The sequence below is a fragment of the Neomonachus schauinslandi genome, chromosome 3 (assembly GCF_002201575.2).
Source record: "Neomonachus schauinslandi chromosome 3, ASM220157v2, whole genome shotgun sequence".
NCBI lineage: Eukaryota > Metazoa > Chordata > Mammalia > Carnivora > Phocidae > Neomonachus > Neomonachus schauinslandi.
The window spans coordinates 99,221,737-99,249,609 of record NC_058405.1 but is presented as its reverse complement, the minus strand read 5'-3'; the positions used below and the strand labels follow the sequence as shown (position 1 = coordinate 99,249,609).

Here is a 27,873-nt window from a genome sequence, read left to right as displayed (position 1 = left end):
ATTCCAGTTATATCCCATCTCTGATCCACAGAACAGCCCCGGGTAGAGGCATTTTCACCCACAGAAGTAAAGCCCATACAAGTTCCCAAGGTCAGTGCCGCAGTGCACGTTCCTAAGGGCTCCTGTTCTTCACCACCCTCAGGTGGCAGGAGAAAAACAGCATTCCCCATAGGGATACATACTCTGACCTTTTTTTTTTTTAAATAAGATTTTATTTACTTATTTGAGAGAGAGAGAGATAGTGAGAGATAGCATGAGCAGGGTGTTGGCGGGGGGAGAAGGAGAAGGAGATCCCAGGACCCCGGGATCATGACCTCAGCCGAAGGCAGACGCTTAACTGACTGAGCCACCCAGGCGCCCCCATACTCTGACTTTTTGAAATAAAAAAAGCCATGTATTCCTTGAAGTGTCAGTAACAAGTCCAAAGGCATTAAGATTAGTGGGTTCCTGCTTTTCTGCAAGGACTACTCATTCAGAGCAATCTCTATTATAGCTCGTTAGAACTGTTTAAATCCTACTTACATAATTAGCCACCAAAAATCACAAATCCAATTATATTATGGAACCTTAGTTTTCAGAAAGTGTAGCAAAGCAAAAGCATTTTCCCCTTTGAATAAGTTAGCAGTCAACTTTCCAGGTGCTTTTGGGAATTCCTAAAGTATTCAGGAAAATGTCAAAGCAGGCCAGGGGCAAAAACAGTGATCTAGAACTGACTGTGTGGTCATCACTGTTGTGATAAAAGTTCTAGGACAGTGGCTGATCTGATGCATGTCCCGGAGAGGGAGGAGTGCATTCAGCTGGACACCTATGGGGAACTTGCTATTTGCCAGGCTCTCAGTTAGGTACTGGGTTCAAAGGAAAAATGTAGGATATCTTGCCCATGCCTTCAAAGAGCTTAGAGCTTGGCTGTAGAGACAGATGAAGCATGGGAAGGTCCAAGGATGTACACAGCAGTGGTGAAAACATAAAGCAAGGGCACCAGAAACCTCTGGGGTTGGAGGGGTCTCTATAAGGCTTTTTATGGGAGACAGTGCTTTTAGAGAAGTCTTGAAAAAGAGGATAATTAAGAGCCAGAAAAATGGAAGGGCTGAGGACAGGAACATGTAAATGTGTAACGGCACGAAGAAATAGCATGGTGTAGGCGAGGCTAGCTCCCAGTGGGGCTGTGGCACATTCAGCCTGAAGAGCAGCATTTAAAATGGGAGAAGAAAGGTTAGCCTTCTCGGAGCTGTGTCCTCTGGACCCTCAAGGAAAGAAAGTTTGAGTCAGGTTTAAGACAATTCTGGAAATCCAAACCATAATGTGACATGTGTCTGTGGTAGTCATACCTATTTTATCCGCTGCCTGGAATCTTTCTAGGGACCCTCCCCCCACCATGAAACCCTGAGGTGACCAGGATGCATGATCCAGGCATACCCAATCAGAATGTCATTGAGTGCTGTGACTAGATGATCAGAACCCTCCCCAACAATGCTGCCAGAAACCTAGACCCCACTGTGACCATTTCAACCACCACCCCGAGAAGATGGCCTGAGAATGAAGTCAACTCAGAAGCCAATACAGCTGAGCTACTTGAAGATGGTCCCCATGTCTGTACCCAGGAGGGCTGAGCTCAGTCTCATCTTCTGAACTAGCCAACTGCATGGGCCCCCAACTCCCTTTCTGTTTAAGGGTTGGGTTTTTTTTGCCTCTTTTAAGAGATTATTGACAAATATATGTGTTTCCCGCTAAGCCTTTAAGTATTGATTAAAAAGGTCCATTTGGGAAGTGTAAGTTTAAAGCACTCAAATGAAGTAACATATGTGAAAATATTTTCTAATCTATAACAGCACTACACAAATACTACAATATTCAATATCAATGGTGATATTCGAATAACTAGTCAATGCAATTTCCATTGTTCCATCAACAAAATTAAAGCTCCATCAACGTGGCTTTTAAACTGTAATTAACCAACGCTCATTTAGTGCTGAATTTGTACCAGGCACCCATTTTAAGTAGTTTACTTAATCCTCATCAACAACCCCCATGAAAACGGGCACTACTATTATTTCCCCAACTGTACAGACAGATGAGGAAACAGAGCCATAGAAAGGTTCAGAACGATGCCCAAGGTCACCAGGCGTGAGGTGGTGGAGCTGGGATTCGAACCCAGGCAGCCTGGCTTCAAACACTGCCTTGCGTGAAGTCTTTCATGGCCTGAACACTGGAACCGATGTTCCAACTTCCTTTAAACTGATATTCCTCAACACGTGCCTTGCAGCAAAGCAACCTGCATTAACATATGGTTACTGTCTTCACAAGATCCTGTCTTTGCTGGCTTATTTTCTCAATAAAGGCATCACCCAGTCATGATGACAGCTCCTTCCCGGTCCTCTCGCATGGTCCCCACTGTCCTCCTCAGGTCAGCTCCACCAGCCATGGGTCTCTAATCCCCCCTTCCCCTGGGCGTCACGCCCATGCCTCACTTCAAGCCTTCTTTCCCCCACTCAACTCTCACCTGGCTTCCAGTTGGACGCCCTTTAAAGCACCCCACTTCCACATGGCCATTAATTCTTCTCTGAACATATGGGTCTCATCTCATTATCCTCCTGCTTTATTTAGAGCCTCCTCAGCTGTCACTGCCTACAGAACAAATACAAACTCCTGAGTTCTACACTGAAAACTCTCCACAGATTCCCTCAACCTACCCTTTTCAGGATCGTCTCCTTTTCTACTGCTCCAAATAGGCTGTGTAGGTTGTTTCGTGCTGAGAAGTAGATCTTTGGGGACCTGTGTTGTTTTCCTTAACTTAATTTACTCTCTTGTGTCTTGATAATTATATACCCTGCTTAAAGTTAATAAAATAGAATTTCCTCTAAAACATTCCTGTAATTTAAATCTACTCTCTCAGACTACTTTGCCACCATTATTCTGAATTAGCAGCTCTTTCATAAAAAGAAATAATTACCTTCTATATAAGCAGGAGTAAAATGCGTGTTGCCAAAAACTGACTGGTTTGGATCCAGGAAAGGAGTTTCTTAAGGTCAGCATCCCCAGAGCCTCCTGGGAGTTTATAAAAATCTCTTTCTTGGAGGTCTCAAAGATCAGTTGCAAAGCTAAAAGTGGCTGGGGCTGAGGACTTGCAAACAGCCTTGCGAGCAAGAGAGAAGGAGGCTTTATGCCTCGGTTGGCCCATCAGCTGAGCCCAACATCCTAGGCATTTTTCTGCACTGGTTGTATGTGGAACACCAGATTCCAACACTACCTCGTAAGTCAGAGTTCCTCAAACACACCACACAACTGACATTTTGGGCTAGACAGTTCCCTGTTGTGGGGGCTAGCCTGTACACTGTAGAATGTTTAGCAGCATCCCTGGCCTCTACCAGATGTCGATAGTACCTCCTCAGTTGTGACAACCAAAAATGTCTCCAGACACTGCCAAGTGTGGCTGGGGTGGGTGGCAAAATCGCCTGCAGTTGAGAATCAATGCTGTAAGTACAATGCTCAAAGGTCAACATCACTTCTTCTGAACTGTATTTTTCGTTCTCTTCCTCCTCCTGCCCTCCTTCTCCTTCTCCATGATAAAAATCAAAACAGCCTGACCACACACAGTTTGAAAACCACACCAACAATGATACACACTTTTCTAGGAAGATACCAAAAGAATTGTTTCCAACAAGTAGCCAAGTCTTTAGTGCTGCCCTTACAAAGAATGAAACAAAAAGCAACGTGTAGATGGGAGAAATACAGTCGTTTCTCACTCACATTAATAAGAAAGCACCCTGCAATCTCCAGTCTGCCCTGCTTCTCGGCAGCATCTGGGGTGTCACAGACTGGCCGTTAGCTGATCCCCCAGAAAGCCACCTGTGGAGCTGGGCAGGGGGCTGGAGCACTTCAGGTGCTACTCCCAACGCAACAGATACCAGGGGTACCCAAAGAAGAAACAACACCTGTGCAACTTAATTTCAAGGTCCATTAGCAGCACAAAAGGGGGGAAAATTGCCCTTCCAAATGCAAGTCCTGAAACTCAGCAGGGACATTTTTCATTTGCAATTTTTAAATGGTAGAATAATAATTACGGTTCTTTTTATTGAGAACAGCATCCAAGCTCAAATACATTGCACTTCACCAGCACATACTGGAAATATACTGCATGTGGCTACTCACGTTTGGGAAACGCAGGCCTAGCTAACGTTCCGTGTAGGCTCAATATTAGAAACCAGCCACTGGAGTTGTGCCTGCACCTTCAAGTCTATGACTGTGTTTCCCAAATGACCTTGCAATTATAAGTGATCGTAAGGCAAAAGCAATGTTATCATTAAGCGGTGCCTTTCAGCGAACCCTCCATGCTGGCCAGTTATTCAACTAATGTTGAAAGACAAGAACTGGTTCTTTTAAGTATAAATAAATAAATGCGGAGGTACGCAGGCACTCACGCCTTCCCCTAACTGATGGAGAGAGAGGCACAATGTGCCCAATCCCCGAAATACTACAATCTAGAGTTGTAACCACCACCTTCTAAGAAGGCTCCACAGCACGGAAGCATCTGTGGGAAGCTCAGACACGACAGGCCAAAAAAATAAATAAAAAATAAAAAATCCTACTTCATAGGTGGTGTTTGCTAAGGTTTGAGAAAGGGAAATGAGATGCCAAGCCCAACTTCCAAGCAAATCCACAGAAGCAGAAATGGAAAAGAGGAACCAGAAGGAGAAACTCCTTTTAGCAGTGAAACCACATGCTGTCCCCTCCAGCACCATCCAATCCATGTGGGCATTTACTGAGTACTTTCAACAGTTAGGCTTTGAACAAGACGCTATGGGCAAAACAAAGATTAAGTGGATACTGCCGGGCCTCAGAAGGCAAGCACTTTCAAGATCACATTTTTTTTTTTTAATTTTTTACCTTTCCCCTATATTAGCACATGGCAAAGAACTCCAGATCCAATGCTATTCACTCTGTGTCATAATTTAAGATCATAAAAATAGAGAAAAGCAGAATTGTTTTTTTCCAAAAACAAAAGCATCATTCTGAAAGGGGATAATTTTGGCGAAGAAACATTCAAGTTCTTTCTGGGAGGAGAAGCTGATTTACTAGGCGACTGGTTGAAGGATGGGGATTTTTTTTTTTTTTTTTTTTAAATCTGGGTTTTAGTTTCTTTCATCCACCTTCATCTTCAGCAAGATAAACTAAGCTCAAAAATGCAGTTCAAGCTAATTCTTGATTTCAGTGAAGGTCATTTCCAGCTAGATTTCTCTAGGGGAACATCCCTTTCACATCATCAAAAAGCCCAAGAGCGAATAATTTAGAAAGAAAAGCCATTTTGGATAAAAGGTACAGAAAACACAGCTCAACAGAGGAAGGGCACACACACATAGAGCTATCCCTAAAAAGAAAATAAATTTAGGGAACCCTTCCTTCAACTGCCATGGTACCCAATTTAGAAGCAGTTTAGAGTCAACCAGAAGATATATCAGCAAGCAATAAGACACAACAGTAAGCAATCAGAAACATCAGTGAGCAATAAGACAACAGAGTAAGCAGTAAAGACACACCAGGGAGAACATTTCTGAGCAATTACCACATGTCTTAATGCAAAAAGAGAGAAAGAAAAACTTCACTCAGTCAGGATTGGAACCCTATAAAAATAAACTCTCTCCCAGCTCCAGAGCCATTTCTGCTATGACAATAGGGGTTTGGGGACAGTTGGGCCATGGCTGAGAGGGCAACAAAAGCAATAAACGGCTTTTTCCTCAACAAGGGCTAACGAACTTAAGTTCTTATCCTTCTTTTTGGCACTCTAATATACAGACAGGGCAAAGAGTTTAGATATATGTTGTTTAACCGACAAAGTATAAAGCCCCCTGCCCCCACCCTCTAGGGGAAATAAAGGAGGATGGCTCTATTCTCTGTTTCACATCTATGTCTGCCGTGCCCAGCAGTCTCTCGAAGGGAGGAATGCACATGCGCACAGAGGGACAAGCTTGCTTCTACACAGGTTGGCCACAAAAACAGACCCTTAAGATACAGAGAACTTCCTTACTAGACAGGTTATTAAATATCCCAGGAAACTGTCAGCTCTCCAGGAACCTCTAAGAAAACGGCAGCATATTCTTTAAAACTTGCCCATTTGTGATGATTTACAAATGAAAGCAAGGAAGACAGAGCCAACACTCTTCTCTTTATGGTGCTTGGTCTTAAGCTGAGCTCAAGGGACTCCAATACCAAAGGTACCCCCCAACCCCCAAACACTCAAACTCCATAAAAAAACCTGTGAAACCACTGACTTCTCCTAGATGTTAAGAAGACTGAGTAAAACCATGTTTCTCTGAGGGTCACAAACAGTAACTGGTATTTCCTGGATGGTTGCTGGATGTTAGTTTCCTCCCCTTCCTTCCAATTATTTTCGGGGTCACAATCCATTTCTAGGAGTCTGTATCTCTTTCATGAGGCCCCTATGCCTCAATCCTACCCACCTTCAAAATGTACCTTCCTGTGAGAAGCCTCATAGCTACCCCCATTTACATGGCCACTGTCTATGGGATTTTGTGCCTATAGATTATTTTCCTAATTGGCCATTAAAAATTTCAAAGACAGAGTGTCTCACAAACAAAAGATGCAAAGGAGGGAGAATGAGATTAATTATCAGAGGCACGACTCTAAATCTGCTCCCTCCTCCCGCCCCCCCCAACCCCCCAAAACACACAAAATCCTTTGGTTCTTTAAATATTAGTAAAAACACAGTACCAGTGGCACGGCGAAAGGAGACCCATCAGAGCCAACAACTTAGAGAATGTGCTCAAGAGGTAATGTGTTAACTGAGTCAACTAACTCACTCAATACATGGGGCTGGGATCCCACTGGAAAGAAGTAGTCACCAACTCCCTCCCATGTCATTCCTGGAGGTCGACCTACAATTCTGGACCCGGGTACTTGGAGCCCAGGCAGGGTTAGTCTCCCACTGAGCCCGGCACAAACAGGACAGTCAGTGGTAGCAAGATCCCTCATCAGGCAGAGAATGACAACAGACTTGTTTACACGGGTTGTACAGGACAGAGACGGTAGGAGGAGGCAAAGGTCAAGGCGGAGCACCCCACTCCACCTCTGGAAATAGGACAATGTAGAACTGCCAAGAAATCAGATAGGACCTTTCCAACAGCATTTTCTGCGGGGGACAAGGGTGGAGGAGTGGAGCCCGGAGAGGCATGGGTTCCATTTATTAATAAGCAGCTCAACACAGTGGGAGGTTTTCTTGTCTAATTACAGAAGCCGTTGGAAACTGCAGGGAAGAGAGGATTTATGGCCCAGATGACACTGCCTCTGTGTTGTAATTAAAAGTTATTTTTAATACCTTTCTTTGGTTGGACACTTTGGATTATGAGAAATGTATTTTGTAATTTAACACTTGCTAAAGGGCAAAGAACAGAACAGAAAGGTAATACAACAAGCTTGCATAGTGGGAAACAATTAAATGTTTTGACACCGGGAGGTAGAAAAGAATCCCTCCCACTTCAGTCCGTACATTTCTACAGTGCAAGTCAGAGGTAGAGAGAAACCAAAAAGAACACTAAATTTGATTTTCAAAGTAGCAGAAAGCAACCCAGCTCCTTATTTTATCCATTAAGTAGAGACTGGATACCCCCACCAGGAGTGCAGACAACTCATTTACAACCGTTCACCCGAAGCATCTCATCCTAATCCTCAGGCTCTTTGCTTTGTCACTCTAATGAGAGCAAGTCCTGGCTCGGCCACAGGGACTCGAAGGCCAACCCCAGGGTAGTGCAATGGGGGCATCCAACGTAAGCTATGGGCAATCCAGGCTGTGCGTGATCTGGACTTTGTTTTTAATCTATGCTTCTTCTCTCATCCAAGATTACAGTTTTGGGAGGGGGCTAGACAAAATGCATCCCAGTGAGAAATGCAGGGTGGTGTCCAGAAGCAGCCCAAGATCAGGCAGGGGCCCTTTATTTCATCAGCCCCATTTCTAGAATTTCCATCTCCCCATGTGCACACAGGATGCATTTTTCTGCAATGGTGACTTCTTTAACAACAGGAAGGAGAGAATCTCTTATATGGGACAGACTTTCGAAACTGATGAAAATGGGAAGGAGAAAGGACCTCTAGCTGACATGAGCTTCCCAGATAACCTCTCTATTTCACTTATCCATGCTATGAATCTTCTCATTAAAAGTGAATTCCAGAAGCTCATTATGTGAAATATGTCACAGAAACCACCAGATATTACACATCACGATGGGCCTGTAGAAGTCTTTTAACATGTTAATCAAAAGTAAACTTAAAATCAGCTTTAGAGGGGCCATACCAAGTTTGATGGGATTTATATCAATAAGAACCACTGTGCCCCTTCATCCTTTCCCCAGGTCAAAGCACGGTCAGCCTCCACGTCAGGGCACACAACCGCCATTCTTACCTGCCACATTAATTTTCTCAAGTGCAACCAAGCTGGGAACAGCTGTGGTGGAATTGGTCGAGTTTGTCCCTGTGCCATTGATCACAAGATTATCCACCTTGGACTCCAACTTTCCAATGCGCTGCAAGATATTATCCAATAGCACGGCAAGAGTTTTCTTCAGATCTGTCAAAGAAAATGCAGATAGTTAAAAAAGTCTTCGGCCTCTGTATGTTTGTCTGGTGCGTTTTCTCTCTCTCTCTCTCTCTCTCCTCCTCCTCCTCCGTCTCTCTCTGACATGAAGAACAAAAAAAGTGGCAGAGTCAAGAAGTACTGCTTGAAGACGTGTCTGAACAAACCCTATCTTAAAGATGACGGAGGCCATCTTCGAGTGGCCCAGAGAGTACAAAACACATTGGTCTCTTCTGCCATGCGAGTTTGGCAGTAGGTGACATAAAATTACTCCCAGGCACTAGGGCAATAGAGAAAACTTGGTGTTACTTAGCATCCTATCAAAGCACTCTGTTAAATTCTTAGAGCATGAAGCTCTGACCTATAGAATGACAACCCCAAAGTGCAGCGAGGTCTTGAAGTACCTTCTGGATCAAGTACATTGTTATTTTCAGTGTTCTATATTCCAGTACATTCCAATTTTTTGCCAAGTCTTTACTTCTGTTGGTTATTTATGGTAATACTTAAAACTACGGTTCCAGATTCTAACTCAGATGTAACTACAATGAGATTTAGAAAGATACCTAAATTAAGACCAGATTCATTCATTCATTTGTTCAGGAAATATTTATAAAACAACTACTACGTGCTAGGCACTGTTCTAGATGCTGGGGATATTCTCTCATTTAAGAGTTGATTCTAATGGGGTGCCTGGGTGGCTCAGTCGGTTAAGCGTCTGCCTTCAGCTCAGGTCATGATCCTGGGGTCCTGGGATCGAGCCCTGTGTCAGGCTCCCTACTCAGCTGGGAATCTCCTTCTCCCTCTCCCTCTACCCCTCCCCCAGCTTGTGCTCTCGCTCACTCTCTTTCTATCTCAAATAAATAAAATCTTTAAAAAAAAAGAGTTGATTCTCCTTTTCACACACCAGACTGTGGGTTAAATGCTGCACTTCTCTCTAGACAGACATTTACCCTCATGTATACATAAGCGTTTACTAAGTTTGAACACAAGGTATTCCACACACACAAGAAGATTAATTAAGCCTCTCTCCTCTGGAAACTCATAATCAAAGAAAGATATATTGACCTGCACATGTGAGAAAAGCAGAAGGACACCAGGCTAGCCATCCATGTAAATAGAATTCAGCCTCATGAATGAATTGGGAGTGGTTCAGGGGAGAAGAGCACCATGTGGGGAGCAGGATATGCAAAGTCCTGAAGTGAGATAAATGCAAAATTGCCACTTTCCCTTGTACTGGGAACAGGGCAAACTTGCTTTTGAGTAGGTGATCTCACCTGGCCGGGAGAGAAGCACACACCAGATTAATTCACCAACCCCAGAACACAGCCAGCCAACCCTGAACCTTGGCCAGAAGGCACTCAGGCTGTCCTACTTTGTCAGGGGGAGAGGGAAGTTGTCAGAACAGAAACAAAGGTGTATAACGAACTTGGAAGTTTGTGTTGTTGGCGGTTTACAGATGGGAGGCATGGCTGGAGGAGACTAAATACTGCAAGCAGAAAGCAAACCCACACCTCTCTCCTCAAAGTCTGGTGCTCTCCGCTTGACATAAGCGCAACCTCCCCACCGCTCTCCCCAAACGGATCATCGGACTTCTTCACGATGTTAACCTCTGAAGTGGTTCGTTCCTTCATTCTAACAAACACCCGACCAGGGCTATTTCTCACTCTTCAGCCCGTCTCTTCCCTACAGGTAAGAAGAACTGGCCACAACATTAGAGCGACAGGGCTAATAATATTATAGCAGAGAAGGGCACAAGGGATCTAGTGTTTCCTGAATGCCTATAACATGCCACACACACAAATCTAAGAAACCCCACGTTATCTTCACCTCCTCCGGGTAAAATGACTTCATTTTACAGAGGAGAACACGGAGGTTCACAGACATGAAGTAACCTGCTCACAGTGACAGAGATAATAAACTGGAATGGGGACTTGAATAGGGTTGGCCTAATTCCCTGATGCCTCAGCAGCTCACCCAGAAGTCAAGAGTCAAGGTAGAAAAAGAACCCAAGTGTGAAATTCAAGGTCTTTCATCCACAGCACTGTGGTTAGGGGCCCAGACTCTGGAGCCCAAGTTTCTCAGTTTACGTGCTTGTTCTCCACTGTTTCCTTATCTGTCAAAGAGTGCTAAGAATAAACCTACCTCTTTGCATTGTTATGTGGACTTCATGAGTTAATTTTTACAAAATGTTCTGAACACCACTTGGTCCATGATAAGCACCATATAATTACTGCCTGCTACACATATAAATAAAAAATATCTGGGAAATGCTCTCATCCTTCCTTAAGAAATCTCTTCCTGAGTGATGGAGGACTTTTATCACTTGATCGAAGGGTCATGAGCTCACTCTCCTCCAGGAGCTGCAGTCCCGTGGTCAGCGTGACTCACAGTCTACCCCTGGCTCATCCTTCGCTGGCAGAAAGAGGAGCCAGCCACCAGCTTTGCTCTTACAGTGCATCTAAAGCATCACCTGCTTCTCCAGAATTCTGAAGATTGCCAGAGGCTGGCCATGCGGATAGAGCAGTGGTGCCACTGGGAGGTGGCTCCAGTATGTGACAAAACCACCCCTCAGATACAGGATATCAAGCCCCTCCATCTCCAGCCTCGTTGCCTGAAGGTCCTATCACCAGCCAAGCAGTCCACAGGTAAAAATGACATTTAACTATTACCAGCAATTGAGATGAGCTAGACACAGAAGCCCTGGACCCCTAGGATGGGTTAAATCAGGCTTTCTCAGCTTTGACCCTATTGACACTTTGGGTCAGACAATTCTTTGCTGTTGAGGGATGTCCCGTGCACTGAAGGATGTTGGGCAGCACCGCTGGCCTCCGGCGCCTGAATGACAGTAGCAATCCCTCTATGTGACAACCAAAAACGCCTCCAGACATTGCCAATGCCCCAATTTGAGAGCCACTGAGTTAGGCATATGCTCCCAGCCCTTTCTTCCTCACTGCCCCTTTGTACAGGTGAGGTGTGAGAACAGTCACTGAACTCGCATTCTGTGTGACCTCCATTCACTAAGGTTCTGGAGGCACTGCTACAAATATATACGAAGTACAATGAAGGAATCAGCCCTTCTCCCTACAGGAGCTGACAGAGGCCCAGCCTGTGCTGATGGTCTCTCGAGGGCTGGTAACCTTCTGCAACTTTTTGTCTTTTTGTTAAAAGGCAAGAGGACTATGGGACAGAGCCCCCCAACCCATAGTTATTGGTGGTAGTCACTGGTGGGACACACCCTAGGTAGAATACAGAACTGTCACATCAACCTTAAGAAGAAACAAACAAACGGAAAGATAGTATATTCCCTGCTCATGGATTGGAAGAATATTGTTGAAATGTGTTCTATTCTGCCCAAGGCAATCTATAGATTTAACGCAATCGCTATCAAACACCAACAATATTTTTCACAGGACTAGAACGAATCATCCTAAAATCTGTATGGAACCACAAAAGACCCTGAATAGCCAAAGCAATCTTGAGAAAGAAGATCAAAGCTGGAGGTATCACAATTCCAGATTTCAGGATATACTATAAAGCTGTAGTAATCAGGGCGCCTGGGTGGCTCAGTTGGTTGGGCGACTGCCTTCGGCTCAGGTCATGATCCTGGAGTCCCTGGATCGAGTCCCACATCGGGCTCCCTGCTCAACGGGGGGTCTGCTTCTCCCTCTGATCCTCTCCCCTCTCGTGCTGTCTCTCACCCTCTCTCTCTCAAATAAATAAATAAATAAAATCTTTAAAAAAAAAAAAAAGCTGTAGTAATCAAAACAATATGGCACCGGCAAACAAACAGGCACATAGATCAATGGAACAGAATACAGAGCCCAGAAATAAACCCACAGTTGTATCGTCCATTAATCTATGACAAAGGAGGCAAGAATATGCAATGGGAAAAAGATAGGCTCTTCAAGAAATGGTGTAGGGACAACTCGACAGCTAATTGGAAAAGGATGAAACTGGTCCACTTTCTTACACCATACACAAAAATAAACTCAAAATGAATTAAAGACCTAAATGTGAGGCCTGAAATCATAAAAACTCTAAAGGAGAGCACAGGTATTAATTTCTCTGACATTGGCCATAACAACATTTTTCTAGTTATGTCTCCTGAGGGAAGGAAAACAAAAGCAAAAATAAACTATTGGGACTACACCAAAATAAAAAGTGTTTGCACAGTGAAGGAAACCATCAACAAAACAAAAAGATGACCTACTGAATGGGAGAAGATATTGGCAAATGGTATATCTGATAAGGGGTTGATCTCCAAAACAAATAAAGAACTTCGGTAACATACCCCCAAACCAAATAATCAAATTAAAAAATGGGCAGAAGACATGAATAGACATTTCTCCAAAGAAGACATCCAGATGGCCAACAGACACATGAAAAGATGCTCAACCATCACTCATCATCAGGGAAAGGGAAATCAAAAGTACCATGAGACATCATTACCTCACAGTTATCAGAACGGCTAAAATCAACAACACAAGAAACAACAAGTGTTGGTGAGGATGTGGAGAAAAAGGAACCCTCATGCACTGTTGATGGTAATACAAATGGATACAGCCACTGTGGAAAATGGGTTCCTCAAAAAATTAAAAATAGAAATACCAGTAATAATCCAGTATACTGCTACTGGGTATTGACCCAAAGAATAGGAAAACACTAATTCAAAAAGATATTCGCACCCCTCTATTTATTGTGGAATTATTTACAATAGCCAAATTATGGAAGCAATCTAAGTGCCCATGAACAGACAAATGGATAAGAAAAATGTGGTGTACACAAAGGAATACTACACAGCCATAAGAAAAGATGAGATCATGCCATTTGAGACAAAATGGGTAGACCTAGGGAGTATTATGCTAAGTGAAATAGTAAGACTGGGAAGGACAAATACCTTATGAAAAAAAAAACAAAAACAAAAAGCAGAATCAGACCTACACATACAGAGAACAAACACCTGCCACAGAGGAGGGCGTGGGGGATGAGCAACATGGGTGAAGGGGAGTGGGACAGAGGCTCCCAGTTATGGAATGAGTAAGTCACAGGAGTAAATGGCGAAGCTTAAGGAATACAGCCAACGACATTGTAATAGTGATGTAACGGGACAGGTGGTAATTACACTAGTGATGAACACAGCATAATATACAAACTTGTCAAATCACTAAGTCACACACCTGAAACTAATGTAACATTGTGTGTCAACTATACTAAAAAAATGTCAAAAAACAAGAAGGCAGTCTTCCTCAATTCCTAAAATACAGTCACCGATAAGGGTGACCTACTATCTCTTGCTGACCTCACCTACTAGAGGGTGGCCTCTGTGACTACGTGACATGGTGCGACTCTGGGAAGTCATGATGATGAGAAGGATGCTGACGTTCACCATCCCAACTATGCTCCAAACTGAACCACCACAACCACCGACTGAGCTCTATGTGTCAGCTGCTGTCCTCAGCACCTCTCATGGGTTACTTCACGGGGTCCTGCCAAGACAGTATGAGGAACGTATTACTGTTCCCATCTCCATTTTATAGATGAGAAACCACAGCACAGAGAGGTGAAGTAATTTGCCCTGGGTGATTGCAGATCAAGGGTTCCATCTCAGACAGTCTGGTTCCAGACCCAATGGCTCTTACCTACTGTGCCATACTGCCTCTGAAGAACCTCTATGGACCTGCCAGCCAGCAGGCATCTCCGACCTGCTGCTTCTGAGCACATTTATCGGGGATTAACCTCTGCACTTCTGCCATGTGCTTTTGTTAAATCATATCCCAACCATCCTCAAGACTCACTGATGGCACTGTTCTGTGAGCAACTCCCACACTAAAAATAACGAAGAGTCCGCATTTCCCTTTCTGCCTCAAAATGAAAATGGAATATAAAGCAATCAAAAACCCTGGACTCTCTAGGCACTTTATCTGGATAGACATGTTTTCTCTTCCAGTATGAAAGAAAAGAAGTTCATCTTCAACAAGCAGCTGTTTGAGTCACTATTTCAAGACAGTTCGACACTTATGCCAATAAAATACACAAGGGCAAAGATGATGTCAAGCCTATCTTTGTGTCTTTACCAACTGGCACACTACGTACTCAGTTACGTGTGTGTTACATAAGTGAACAGATGAATAATAAACCAACAAATAAATGGACTATAGTCTTCCCACCGATAAGGCTAAGGAAATCATACCTTTCTAGGTGATGAAATTATTTCTCACCTTTGTGTTTTACATTTAAACCAGCAAAACTGTTTTATTGCAATTTTAAATACCAGAACATTTTTGTGTTTTAGTCTTAATGATAATCCATTTATCCAATAAGGCTGCACACCCAAGGATAATTTCTATAGAGCTTAATAAAGAAATTAGGGCAAAAATATTCCTTCAAATTCTAGTGTAACATTTTTAAATTTATCACTGTGTTTTACAGTTATTACAGCAGTAAAATGTGTCCTCAGCAGGATTACAATTTTCAATTACTAACAGGCTTTTAAAATTTTGTTTGTGCTTCAAAGCCTTAGCCATAAAAATTTAATCCCAACATCACTACCGCAATTCTGTATTCCTAAAACTTACTGTACATGACAAAGATGAGATCAAAGCAATTGAAAACATTTAAAATGTCCTTCTGGGGGAAGTTAGCTTTGCTTTCTATCATACTAGAAGTGCTTTGATCAAGGGCGAGATCGACAAAAATCTCAGAACAGGTGCCCTGACAGCTTCTGTGAGTTTTCATTTTCAGAAAGCATGCCTCCAGGGGGTGAGTAGGGGCTGGAAGATGCTGCCACATTCTTGAGCAGGACAGCTAAGGCGATTTCACTGCCAGCTAGACGTGCCTCCAGAGCTGAAGCCCACGGAGATAGGATTTCAGGACAAAGGGGGGTCCTGCTGGTAGAAAAAGTCTATCAGTTTATAGGTCTATCGGTTAAAGCTGTGAGACAGGGCAGCAAACCCCAACTGCCCAGATTATACAGGCAATCAGTATTTGAGGAATGATCCAGAAAGGCGGCACTTCGGGCCTATGCAAGCCCACCCTGTTCCCCTGGGACATGCTTCCAAAGCAGTGGTTATCCAGCCCGCTGTCCTCCAGGCCAACCTTCACCAGGCTTTGTCCTCAAAGCACTCCATCAGAATCTGTAGAGCCCACGAGTCAAGGACTCGGGGCACAGCCACCACAGGCTACATTGAAGGTGTAGCCAGCATGATTCGCTGGCACAGAACCAACCGTGCAATGAGCAAGGACGTACATCTGAACTGTAAAAAAAATTATTTGCATCTGGGCTAGCTCCTAATCCAAGTCCCTCTTCACCACGGCGGCCTCCAGAGGCAGAGCGCCAACGAGGAGCAGCTTCATGTGCTGCTTGGGAGAACCAGCAAAGACAGGGCGCTAATGAGAAAGGAAGGTGTTAATGAAAAAAGAATTAGCCCCAACCTCTCCTTTCCACTGACTGCCAGAATGTCAAGTTTCATCAGTTATATATTTTTAATTTCACAGTGACCTTTCCACAGAAAGACAATATAGTTAGAGTAATAAGCAAAAGCCAGTCCATTCATTATGTACAAGGACACTGTAGTGTTATTTATTATAGATAGGAACTGGACACTACCCAAATGCCCAACAAAAAGATTAAATTACATATGTCCATCCATTCATAAGACAGAATAAATCACTAGATTGGAACTCAGGGAGGGCAGAGCAGGTGTCTTGTCATCTCTGTTTATCACCACCGGGTGTTGTCAGGAGCTGATTATTTATTGAATGGATGGTTTAAAAAAAAAGTGTATGGACATTAAAAATATCTAATGGCATGAGGAAATACAACAAAGAAGAGTTTAAAAAGCCGTATATGAAATATTCCAATTTTTTTAAATGACGTGCATTTTAAAAAAGGACTGGAGGGAAATCAAAAATTATCTGGGTTTGGGGATAGGGAGTATTTTACTTTTTATTCTTTCTTTCTAAGAGTACAAAAATGGGCGTGGCATCATCCTTGCCCTTGTGTGTTGTACTGACAGCATCTTCTATCTTGTGCTAAGTAGTTTGGAAATGGTGACTCACACAGCTGCTTCCGTTGAAAATGAACTTCTTTTCTTTCACGTTAGGAGAGAAAGCAAGCCTACCCAGGGTCAAGGACCGAGAGACGCCAAGGTTTTTCACTGCTTTATAGTCTACATGCTCTCCATTTTCTATATTCACAGTACTCTGACAATCAGGGAGGCTTAAATGCTATTTGAATATACCTCCAGTGCAGTGAATTCTACCCTCCCCAAGATACTGGCCCAAGTACCTGATGTCAGGTAAGAAGATAACCCCCGGCCCAGATACAGCTCAGTGATTAACCCTCACTGCCTTCCCGCATTTGAATTCTTAAAGCCACCTAAAGTCGCAGACGTGCTCTCGCCCTGCAGCTGTCACAGGCAGCCACACCATGTCACAAAGGGCACTAAACCACCACCTCAAAGAGCAAGGGCAGCTCAGATGCTCAGTATTACTGACTATTGTTCCCTCCTGGGTCAGGCTGCAAGGGCAGACTTTAGCTTTGACTCCAAGGTGTTCCAGAAGCGAATGTTATTTCTGAGGTGCTACAGGGGGTGTCTCTAGCATTTCCAGGCATTTTCTAGGCAGCAGAATGTGAGAAAAAAAATCGCATCTTGGCCTGTTGATGATATCAAGTGCATTATGGAATCTGTAAATATCCAGCACGGAGCTCTTGGGCTGTTCTCTCATCTTCCCGACACCCAGCCAGCTGCATGGAATAGGAGTCCAGTATTGTAGTCCTTCCTGCAGAACAGAAATGGATTCGGGCTCTGAGTGGTCAAGCCCACCATCACACGGGGTCTCGACCTGACTCCCGCGCCCACGCCTCCCCCACCCCATCAGGAAAGACAGCCACCGCACACTCCTCCTTCCCGCTCACCACCTGTACCGGAAACAGTACCCTCCAGCACTGCCCTCCTTCCGAGACCGAGTGAGCTCACCCAGTCCAGCTCAGCTCCCAGCCCACAAAGGAAAGCCTTCTCTTTGGAACCGGGCAGTGACAATCACCTCTCCTGTTTCTTAAATGCCAAAGTCACCCTGTGGAGCCAACACACTTTCAGAATGGGACCCAGGGAAGAGCCAGACAGTATCTCTCTGGGGCGCAGGGCAGCAGTTCTCAACCCCGGCCGGCGCAGGGCCCAGCGCGGGCGCCCTCAAGGCAGGCCTGGTGATTCTGGTGGACAAGCCTCGCCTGTCCTTGTCCCGGAGGGTGGTGGCAAGCCTGCCTCCCTCCCTCTGGAGGAGAGCTTACTTCCTCTCATGTCTTATCCCCTGTAAGTGCAGAGCACAGCTACATAAACACGTCCCTGAAGCCCTATGTTCAAACGTATAAACAAACGTCCACTTCAGGCGAACAATTTTGGTGGAGTAAAAGATACAGGTACACGTCGACCACTGTTACTGATAATTCCCAACAATGACCGCATTTCCCTCATCTAGGTGCCTAAATAAGCTTTGTAACATGTAAGCCTTACAACAAGCCTATGAGGTGAAGGATACTATTATATCCTGTATTTTACAAAAGAGGAAGCGGGCTTTTAAAACATCAGTCACCTGCCCAAGGTCACACGCCTAGTAAGGAACCCTACAGCCACACAGAAACGTTCTCTACCGACCGTCCAGAATAAACACTGGTTCCTGTGTCAGAATCAGGAGCACAACAGCTACCCGGAGCCACCTGGACCTGTAGTCTGTGGGGAATCTCTTCTCGTTTCCAGCCTCACTAGAAACTTTACTTTCCTATTAGCCCCAGCTGTAACTGTCCCACACAGGCAGAGTCGGGGCAAAGGGGCTGCTGCTGATCACTCCTGGCTCCTACTAAGTGCCAGGCACGTGCTGAGCCCTGGGGTACAGTGGGGAACAAGAGAGGCAAAAATCCCTGCTCTTTGGCAGCTAACATGCTCCGTGGGGGAGAGAGACGATCAACAGAGCCAATAAATATGCAACAACAGGTGGTTTAGGTGTTATGAAAATAGGTGGTTTAAGTGTTGTAAGACTGAGGGGCGCCTGGGTGGCTCAGTCGTTAAGTGTCCGCCTTCGGCTCCATGATCCCAGGGTCCTGGGATCGAGCCCCGCATCGGGCTCCCTGCTCCGCGGCAGGCCTGCTTCTCCCTCTCCCCCTCCACCTGCTTGTGTTCCCTCTCTCGCTGTGTCTCTCTCTGTCAAATAAATAAAATCTTTTAAAAAAAAAAGTGTTGTAAGACTGAGAATGAAATCATGAAAAAGAACGTAAGGAGAGGAGGCGCGAGCTACGGGGAAAGGAGGCATGCAGGTGGGAGGAAGAGCAGAGGTGGAGACTTGGGGACAGGCGAATGCTCAGCCACCACCCTGCCGCTGGTCCCAGAAGACAGCTGCAGTACCCAGACAGACCCAGGAAGGGTCAACGGCTCCTGAGGGTGGCCACAGTGGCATGAGGTCTGCCCAGGCCATTCTGACAGACTGAGGTGAGCAACCCCACTTGATACTCTGAGCCCAAGAGTCACACCCCCTCATGCACATTCTCTCCTCAAGCCAGGACTTGAAGCAGCAATGAGGCAGGAAAGGACAGGTCTCGTGGACAAAAGGAGCAGAAGAGGAGGCTCCAATCCCTGCCAGAGACACACAGTCTGACTGTTCTCCTGTCTACGGCACCCCCGAGGCCCTCTTCGGACGTGCGGCCGCACTGGGCGTGCTTGGGAACTCGGCCTGGCTCTGCCGGGGGTGCCAGGAGGGGGGACTGCCACCACACATCCCTGGAAGAGCCCCAAGCCCGGAGAGGCCCATTTTAGGTTGCCAACTTTCTAAAGCAGTAAGCCCTTTCTTTACTCGCACCAGCCACCTCCCCCTAGAGCAACCACGGCCTCCTCAGACACACCAAACAGCCCAGCGCTTTTTTTTTCTACCAGTGTCGCTCCAAAGCAGTATGTTTCCCTCAAGGGTAGAGAGCTGCTATTTTGGCAATGGTGGTTCCCCACACCACCCCAGCCCTCCAAGAGAACAGTCCCTTGATCACATTTGTAGGAACAGAGGCAAAAAAAAAAAAAAAAGAAAGAAAGAAAGAAAGCAAATAAATAAAAATTTTAAAAAACCATTCACAGGCTTTTTTTTTTTTTTAAATCTCCAGTGAAATTCAACCTAAGTATTTTTCGTCTTCTTTTTCATAGCAGGGGTGGAACAAAACACTCGTAAAAGCTCCTCTGACTCTCCAGATGTTACCTAGGTCTGCAACACAGACCAGGAGCTACCTCAGGCCGCCATACCAGCATCACGGTGGGGGTGTCCCTTTGACCTATGAGAATCCCAAATGATGTTAATGTCTTAGGAATGGGCATCCCCAGGCCAATGAGGGCCACGTGAAGCCCAATGCATTGCCCCTTGACCAGCAACCAAAAACGCTACCTTCTTCTCTAGGGCCTAGAGGACGCGAGCACCACCTCCTTAAGGAAACAGGAGGAACTTCTTCCTCTTTACCTCTCTTCCCAGCCTAGGAGTTAAGTGGGGGGATGGGGGGGGATAAGAGGGAGGGGCCAAGGCCCCCGGCAGGGGCAGGCAAGGCTCACTCACAAGAACATCAACCCCCCTGCACCTCTCTGCCCCTGCCATCATACTGAGATCCAGAGCCCAAAGGGCCACTGCATGTGCTGCCCACCGTCCACATTGCTCCTTGCTCACGCTGTTCAGCCGCAGCAACCTCTGCTCTGCCGCTAGAGTGCACATGCAGGCCTGGGCCACGCACCCTGCCTTCTGCCTGGCCTGCTCGGCCTCCTCCCACCCCACCCACAGCTCCTTGGCGTCAGAAGGGCTACGAGGCACCTCCTAAGAGAGGCTTTCTTTGACCTTCTCATTCAAGTAGCGCCTCATGTACTTTTTAAAAAATCACATATCCCTATCTCATTTTTCTTCCTGGAATTACTGTCTAATGTAGTCTCGTTTAGTATTTCTTCCCTCCAAAATGAACATGGCCTCCATGAGAGCAGGGGCCCCCGTCCGTCTTTTTCTGGCCGTACGCACAAACCCTAGACCACGCTGCCATATACCTGCAAAGCGCACAGACATTTCCCAGAGCGCCAGGCTTGAGGGGTAACAGCCAGTCAAGGGGACAACTGAGGCTCACGAAGTCCAGGGAAGCAGGACGAACACAGGAGGTAAGGCAGAGTAGGAGGTCAAGAGGGAAACCTGGCAGCAGGGAGGCCGTCTCTCACTGCCCAGAGAGCACAAGCAGATGGGGCCAGTGTCGGAGACAAGAGGCAATCAGAATTTGGGTCAGGCCATCAGAGACAGAGATCAATTCACCTCAGAAACAAGAATGGCAATGACGAGGGTGAGTGACAGCACTCATGACACAATTCCCGTGCAGTCACGGACAGGCAGGGCCCTGCGATGCGGGCCAGGGAGAAGCGGTGGAGGCCGCGCTGCAGAAGGCCCCGGCTCCACATGCCCCTCTCCCCCTTCCCCCTCTCTGGTGTGGCAGAGGGGCGTGCAGAAACGCCCTCCACACCCCACAAATGAATGCTCCAACTGTTCCACACAGGCCGCCTGGGACATCGTCCAGGCACTCCTTCTGAATTACCAAATCCCAAAAGAAGTTCAGAAATCTCTTTTCAAATCAGCAGAAATAGGATTGGGGGGGGGGGTGGAGATTACTGTTTGCAAACTCTATGATGGGGGTTTTTTTTTTTTTTTTAAGATTTTATTTATTTGACAGAGAGAGACATAGCGAGAGAGGGAACACAAGCAGGGGGAGTGGGAGAGGGAGAAGCAGGCTCCCCACCGAGCAGGGAGCCCAACACAGGACTTGATCCCAGAGCCCTGGGATCATGACCTGAGCCCAAGGCAGAAGCTTAACAACTGAGCCACCCAGGCGCCCCTCTGCGCTGGTTTTGAGGACTAGTCCAACCAGCAACACCTGACACGCACCTCGCTCACACCACGTAATCACATGGTGAGAGAGGAGCTGATACCCCCTCCACAAGTAGTATGCTGTCCCGAGGGCCCGGGCCACACTGGCTGCCTCCAAAGCCCGTGCTCCTAACCGCTAGCCTCCTGACCTGCCACTCAGAAGAAGCATTTCCAGGGACACCTGGGTGGCTCAGTTGGTTAAGTGCCTGCCTTTGGCTCAGGTCATGATCCCAGCATCCTGGGATCGAGCCCCGCATCGGGCTCCCTGCTCAGCGGGAAGTCTGCTTCTCCCTCTCCCTCTGCCTGCCGCTCCCCCTGCTTGTGTTCTCTCTCTCTCTGTCAAATAAATAAATATTAAAAAAAAAAGCATTTCCAGAGGACAGAGAAACACAACATTTGGATGTACACCTTATATGAAGATGTCTTAAGGTGGATTCAAATGTAGAGATGAACGAGTCTTAGGACACCAAGCAAAATCCCATAGAAAGAGCGCCCTACGGATAGGGCAGGGATTGATGAAGGACCAGACAGTAAACATTTGGGGCTCTCTAAGTCCCTGTGGCAACTACTCAGCTCTAGCCATTATAGTGCAAAAACAGCCACAGACAAGAAACAAAGGGGTGAGGAGGGTTCCAAACACTTTACCTCTAAAAAAAGGAGGCTCAGCCAAGGCGAGGCGAGCTTGCTGCCCAGGCCTTAGACCATGGGAGTCCTGCGGAATTGTTGAGTCAAGGAGAGACATGACCTGATTGATGAGTATTTTATACTGAACTATGGGGACTACCAAAAGATGGAATCAGCGTGCTTTAGATGTCCTCTAAAATCCTGGTTTTACCATGCTTCTGTTATTCCAGTTGTTATGAACAAATGGGAGTGGTTCTGTTTCAGTCAATGTTTATTTATGCAACCTGACAGAGGTTCAAATTTGACCCACAGGTCACAGTTTGCTGAACTCTTCTGCTCTAGGATCTCAAGTCAGGGATTCTAAAAAATCAGTAATAATCTGAAGTCAGCTACTAGGATTCTTCAAATACCTGCCCCAGCTACTGAAGACACATTTATAGCATCCTAATAGGCTCTGATCATGCCAAATGGGGATGGGAGAAAGAAGGTGTTTTTTTCTTTTTTTTTGGTCTAATAATGGGATTGACTCAGAGCAGACACAGATCCTAGCCATACAGGATCAGCTCTTTGCTCTCTCAGGGCAGGCATCTAGGCATGCTCTGTACATGGGCTGCCTCTGTGACAGAAAAAGAGATTGCAAACCACTGGCTCAAGCATCCTCACCCCCACTGTGCCAGCCTAGCTAAACCACTGAATATCCTGTGGTCTTTGCATCTCCTGACATCAACCACCAGAGCTACCTGGCTGTTGACATGCCCACCACTGGTACCGATGGACTCCAGGGGAAGCACACACCGTCAGAAAGGCTCTCCAGCTTCCCATGACTGACCCTGGACCGCATCATCTTGCTCAATCCCAGTTGTTGGTACCCAGAACTGAGAAATGGAGGCCAGGCTGACAAATTTTTAATAACAAAAACTAGCTGTCTGCTTGGGAATATCCCTAAGAAGATGCTGTTAGTGTTTTCAGTTTCACTCTTAGTGTGGCGGTCCTCCAAGGTTGGGGGGGGCAGTTTTGCACCCCACCCCCCATGTCTGGACACATTTTTGATGGTCACACTAGGGGGGTGCTATTGGCCTCTAGTGGGTCCAGGTGCCAGAGATGTTGTTCAGCATCCTACAGCACGTGAACAGTCCCCACAACAAAGAATTATCTAGCCCCAAATGCCAAGAGTGCTGATGTGACAAACCCTGTTTTAGTGGTATTTCGCCACATGATGGTCCCAGTGCGTCGAGGACATATGCACAGTCCAGTTAAATTCCACAGACTCAGCCCCAAAGAGCACTTTGACTGACATGCCGAGTCGATGAGACGCAAGAGAAAAGCAGCAGCGTGTGTTACATCTGCTGACGGGGCCTGCTGGGTTGTTTCTTTGCTGTTTTTGAGAAAAAGAATGACTTTGCTAAGGTTCACCTGGAACCCAGTTTTGTAGTTCCTCTGAGCTCCAAACTCCTACGCGGTGGCCAAAATTCTAACAGACTGCTCTGGGGTTCTGCTAACTTTCTACAGCATATAGTGTCTACGAGGTTGAAAGCTAAGACCACATCACTGCTCCTGAGAACGTCGAGGAAGCCTAGCCTAGGAGATGCTCGGCAGAACAAAGGAAATACGAATACTCAAAACAACTAGGAAAATTTAAAGTCTACAAGTTTACCATTTGTGGGGTTCCTTCTTTCCCCTGGAAAAGGTTTGACAGACTGAGATCAACAGAAGGAGGAAATTACTAATGGACTACTCCTCTCTCTCCCAAAATACTTAACATGGAACGTACCGAACCAGAAACTTAAAAACAGCGTCCACTTTACTGGCTATATTTATTTGTTGCACATGAGTGACATTAATGGTGACAGTTTCATTTACTCTTTCTGATGGTTTATCTGTGGTATTTGAGAAATATTACAGAAGACTGAAGTCAATGAGTAATTTTCAAATGCACCCTCTGAAAAACTACTTAGTTGTTTTTCAATATGGGTTCTCAAATTGGAGTCTCATTTTTTAATCCATCAGATCAAAAAAAGAGGGGGGACATTTATTTAGACATGTTGAAAGCCAATGCCTATAGACACCGCCAAATCAGATAGATTAAAAGCAGAGAAGTGTGATCATTCCAACAGTAGGCACTGAAAAAGAATTTCCACATTGTGTGTTCAAAGCAACCATTTTCAGGGCGCCTGGGTGGCTCAGTCGGTTAAATGTCCGACTCTTGGTTTCAGCTCAGGTCACGATCTCAGGGTCATGAAATCGAGCCCCGTGTTGGGCTCCTCTCTGGGCCCGGGGCCTGCTTAAGACTCTCTCCATCCCCTTTGTTTCCCTCCCCACCCCACCTCTCTAAAAAAAAAAAAGCAACCATTTTCTCCTTACCAAAAATTTATATATGAAATTTAAAAGTAACCAAATTTCCTGGATCCTTTCAAAAACAAAAAAAAAATTATGTAAAACTAAGTATGATTTCCTGCATTTGAACTCAAGCTTCCAACTGCTGCTGATAATTTTCTAGAAAACACCATATGAACTCCATATACTTCAGAGTCCATGACCGATGGGTCACAAGGTGGAACACCACCATTTTCCACCTCAACCAACCCCTTTCTTGCATCTCATTTATATTACACCTCAGGGTCCCAAACCCTGAGGCCACTAAGGTCTCTGTTCAGTGACTAGACTTGTCAGTGAGCAACAGGACAGGCCATGTTCTAGGGATTAAGTCCTTGGTCATTACAGGAGAGCTGGGAGGTGGGTTCCCCACAACACAGTAGGATCCAAATTTCATCTACAATTTCTGTTTTGTATTTGTGCGTCTATGCTTTTTAAAGTATTTTGCATATATACGTATATTTTTGTGTGTATATATATAAAATAGCAGAAAGTATACACTGAGGTGTTAATTATGGTTATTTCCTAGAGTAGTAGATTTATATGTGATTTTCTTTATTTTTGGGGGTTTTATTTTTTGCACGTCTATAGCTTCCAACTTTTTCTATATTAAGCATAACTTTTGCCAAAAGAAAAATAAGTAATATTCTGTATGCATTCTTTTTTTTTTTCCACTCAACCTCATTTCTAAAACAGTTTTAGGTACCTGACAAAAAAACACAAAACACAAAAAAACATGTACAGTAAGACTTCTTCCAAAGTCAGGGCAGTTAGAGACAAGGGCAAGGGACAAGAGCAGTCAACTCTCAAGAAGCCAAAGAGGAAAGCTATTAGCCAGCACGTTAATCGCTAGTGTCCTACGTCCTGGTCTGAGGGAGACACACACCTGGCTTGGAGTTTCTCCCCACCCGCCTTACCTCACCCTGCCCACCGCCCCCCCAGTCCTCATTCCTGCCCACATTCCTCCCCACCCTCCTTACCTCACCCCCACCCCACCTTAATTAAGTTTTGTTTAGGGAAAGTTAATGAGAATATTTTTCTACATTCCCTGATCATACTCCCAGATGAGATCATGCAATCCAGAAATGTGCTGAGGGAAGAAGAGCTAGCTGCAAATCCAACCAAGAGCTCTAATAACTGTTCTGTCCCCCTGCTCCTGGGGCTGGGTATTAGTCCCTGGGCACAAGAGCTTAGAGGCTCCCCAAGGGCGTGGCTTTAACTTTCTAGAAGTGTCCCTCTGCATGCAACTCAATGCCGCAAAGTCAGTGGCGAAAGATGCACTCGATCCATGACAAAACCAAGGTGGCGAGGCTCTGGGGTCCTTTCGAGGCAAAGCCACACTCCATGAAGAAGCCCCAGGAGCCCCAATAGCCCGGCGCTTACCGTACGCTGTCATGACGCCGGCGTAGGGCCCATCCACCACATTCCGATTTTCCTCCGCCAGCGCCTTGATGTACCTCTTGCTGAGGTCCAGGATCTGCTCACGCAGCATGGAGCTGCTCTCGGGCTGAGTTCGCTGCTGGATGGTAAAATGCAGGAGCATCATACCCCAGATGAAGCCAAAAGTCACAAGAAAAAAGCCCAGCTTCTGAGAGGACAGCTTCCACGGAGTAAAGAGAGCCATTGCTCTCCAGCAACTTCACCTGCCCTTGGCTCCTAAAACGTAGAAGGAGGACACAAGTTCATGGTGCAGGCTGGATTTGTGGGCTCGTCGGTCTCACTCTGGCTCCTGCGTCAGCCGATTTCCTTTCCTCGTTTCCATCCTGCTGTGAAGAAGGGGGCAAGTTAGCAGAGTGGTCGTGGCAAAACACAGGGAAACCAACCAGGAGCCATGTTTTCACTCAAATAGCTCCAAAATGCGAACTTCCTTCTTTCTTAATTTGCTGGTTCAATATCTTATGTTATGATTCCAGATCTGTAAGCTGAGAGGGGAAATCTGGCTAGGCGACAAAAAAGCTGCACAAATACAGAGGAGGAAATGTGTGTCTGCCTATGTTAACAGGTGTAGCAGGGCTGTTCCAGTCTGGACCAAGTTCAAAACAGGAAGCTTGTTTTGCAAGGTGGGGAGGAGATGGAAGGATTTCACTGAATGTCAGCAAAAACCCAAGTGGAGGGCGGAGTCATAGCACCACTGGGTACTTCTGTGCATCTGTAATTGGAGCTTACAAAGTCATTAGTATGTGCTGTGGGGCAAGGATTAGCGCCTGCAGCTGGGGAGGTGAGCAAGAGAGTAGGCATCTCCTCAGGGGTCATTAGACCAGGAAAGGGGAGCAAGCCCCCATATTACGTAAGCACGGCCAGCTTGCATTAGCAGTGTCCGGAGAGAGATGAGCCAAAGCTCTCGGGGCCACCAAGTGGCCTCAACCCAGGCACCAGTGCAGAGAGGCTATGCCAGGGGTACCCAGCGGTCTTCCTGTTCGAGCTGCCACGAGTGAAAGAGGTACCCCACCGCTCATTTGCACATTTCAGTGCAGGAAACATGGGGCACATGATAGACTCCTTTCCTGTAGTTCTCACTTTCACTCACACCGTGGGCAAAATACGAGGTTAGAGGGCACAAAGGCACAGTTTCAATACTCATCAGCCAGATCCTACTGGGTGCCCTATTTGGGCCAAGGTCTTAAAGCAATTCTCCCAAAACATGGGGCCGAAGCGGAAGTTGCAAATGGGTTACAAGTAGGCCAAACTCTCTACCCCCTGACCCAGAGTCCTGGGTCCAACAACCAGCCAGGTCACAAATGGCACCATTTTCTAAGTGTGCCAGGGGAAAAGCTGAGCAATGGTCTCTATGCGGGACGATTCAGAGGGTGCATATGTTTTCATTCTAAGTATTCTTCTTTGTAAGCAGCCTAAGAAGGAAGGATGGTGAGATCTTAGAGCAATCATCTTTCAGAATCTGTAACGCAGCGGATCTGCACTGGTCCTCCTCTCTGTTTTCCTCACCTATGAACAGCCATCAGTGGTTGGTAGTAGTGCTACGAATAGTAAATGCTAAATAAATTCTAGGTATGCCCCAGGCATCGTGCTAAATGCATTTTGTGCCTTAGCTCACTGAATTCTTGGAGTCCTCGATGGTAAGAACTACTACTATCATTCTGTTTTATAGATGGGAAACAAAGGCCCAGAGAGATTAACTTACCCAAAGTCAGCCAGCTATGGGGCAGAGGGGTAATCTCGGGACAGCCGAGGACTGTGCATACCATGCCCTGCCTTCCCTACGCCACCCATCTTTCCCCACCAGCCTTCTTATCCATGGCCAACACGTGTGTGTTCATGCTTCAAGGGTTGTAAAAAGCAACAAAGAAGAAAATGTGACAGAAATCCTACGTAGCTCAAAAGCTTAAAACGTTTATTATTGGCCTCTAACAGAAAAAGATCAC

At 45.9% G+C, this 27,873-nt stretch overlaps 1 protein-coding gene across 1 annotated transcript in view; it reads right to left on the bottom strand.

Annotated features, from left to right (window-relative positions):
* The window catches only part of MGAT5 (alpha-1,6-mannosylglycoprotein 6-beta-N-acetylglucosaminyltransferase), a 328,495-nt gene that overhangs the window by 182,919 nt on the left and 117,703 nt on the right, over positions 1–27,873 (bottom strand). Inside the window, exons 3-4 of the mRNA XM_021695798.1 lie at positions 25,877–26,259; positions 8,411–8,575 (exon numbers count right to left, since the gene is read on the bottom strand). Coding sequence (XP_021551473.1) covers positions 8,411–8,575; positions 25,877–26,117 — 406 coding nt within the window. The 5' untranslated portion in view covers positions 26,118–26,259. The remainder of the gene's footprint in view (positions 1–8,410; positions 8,576–25,876; positions 26,260–27,873) is intronic.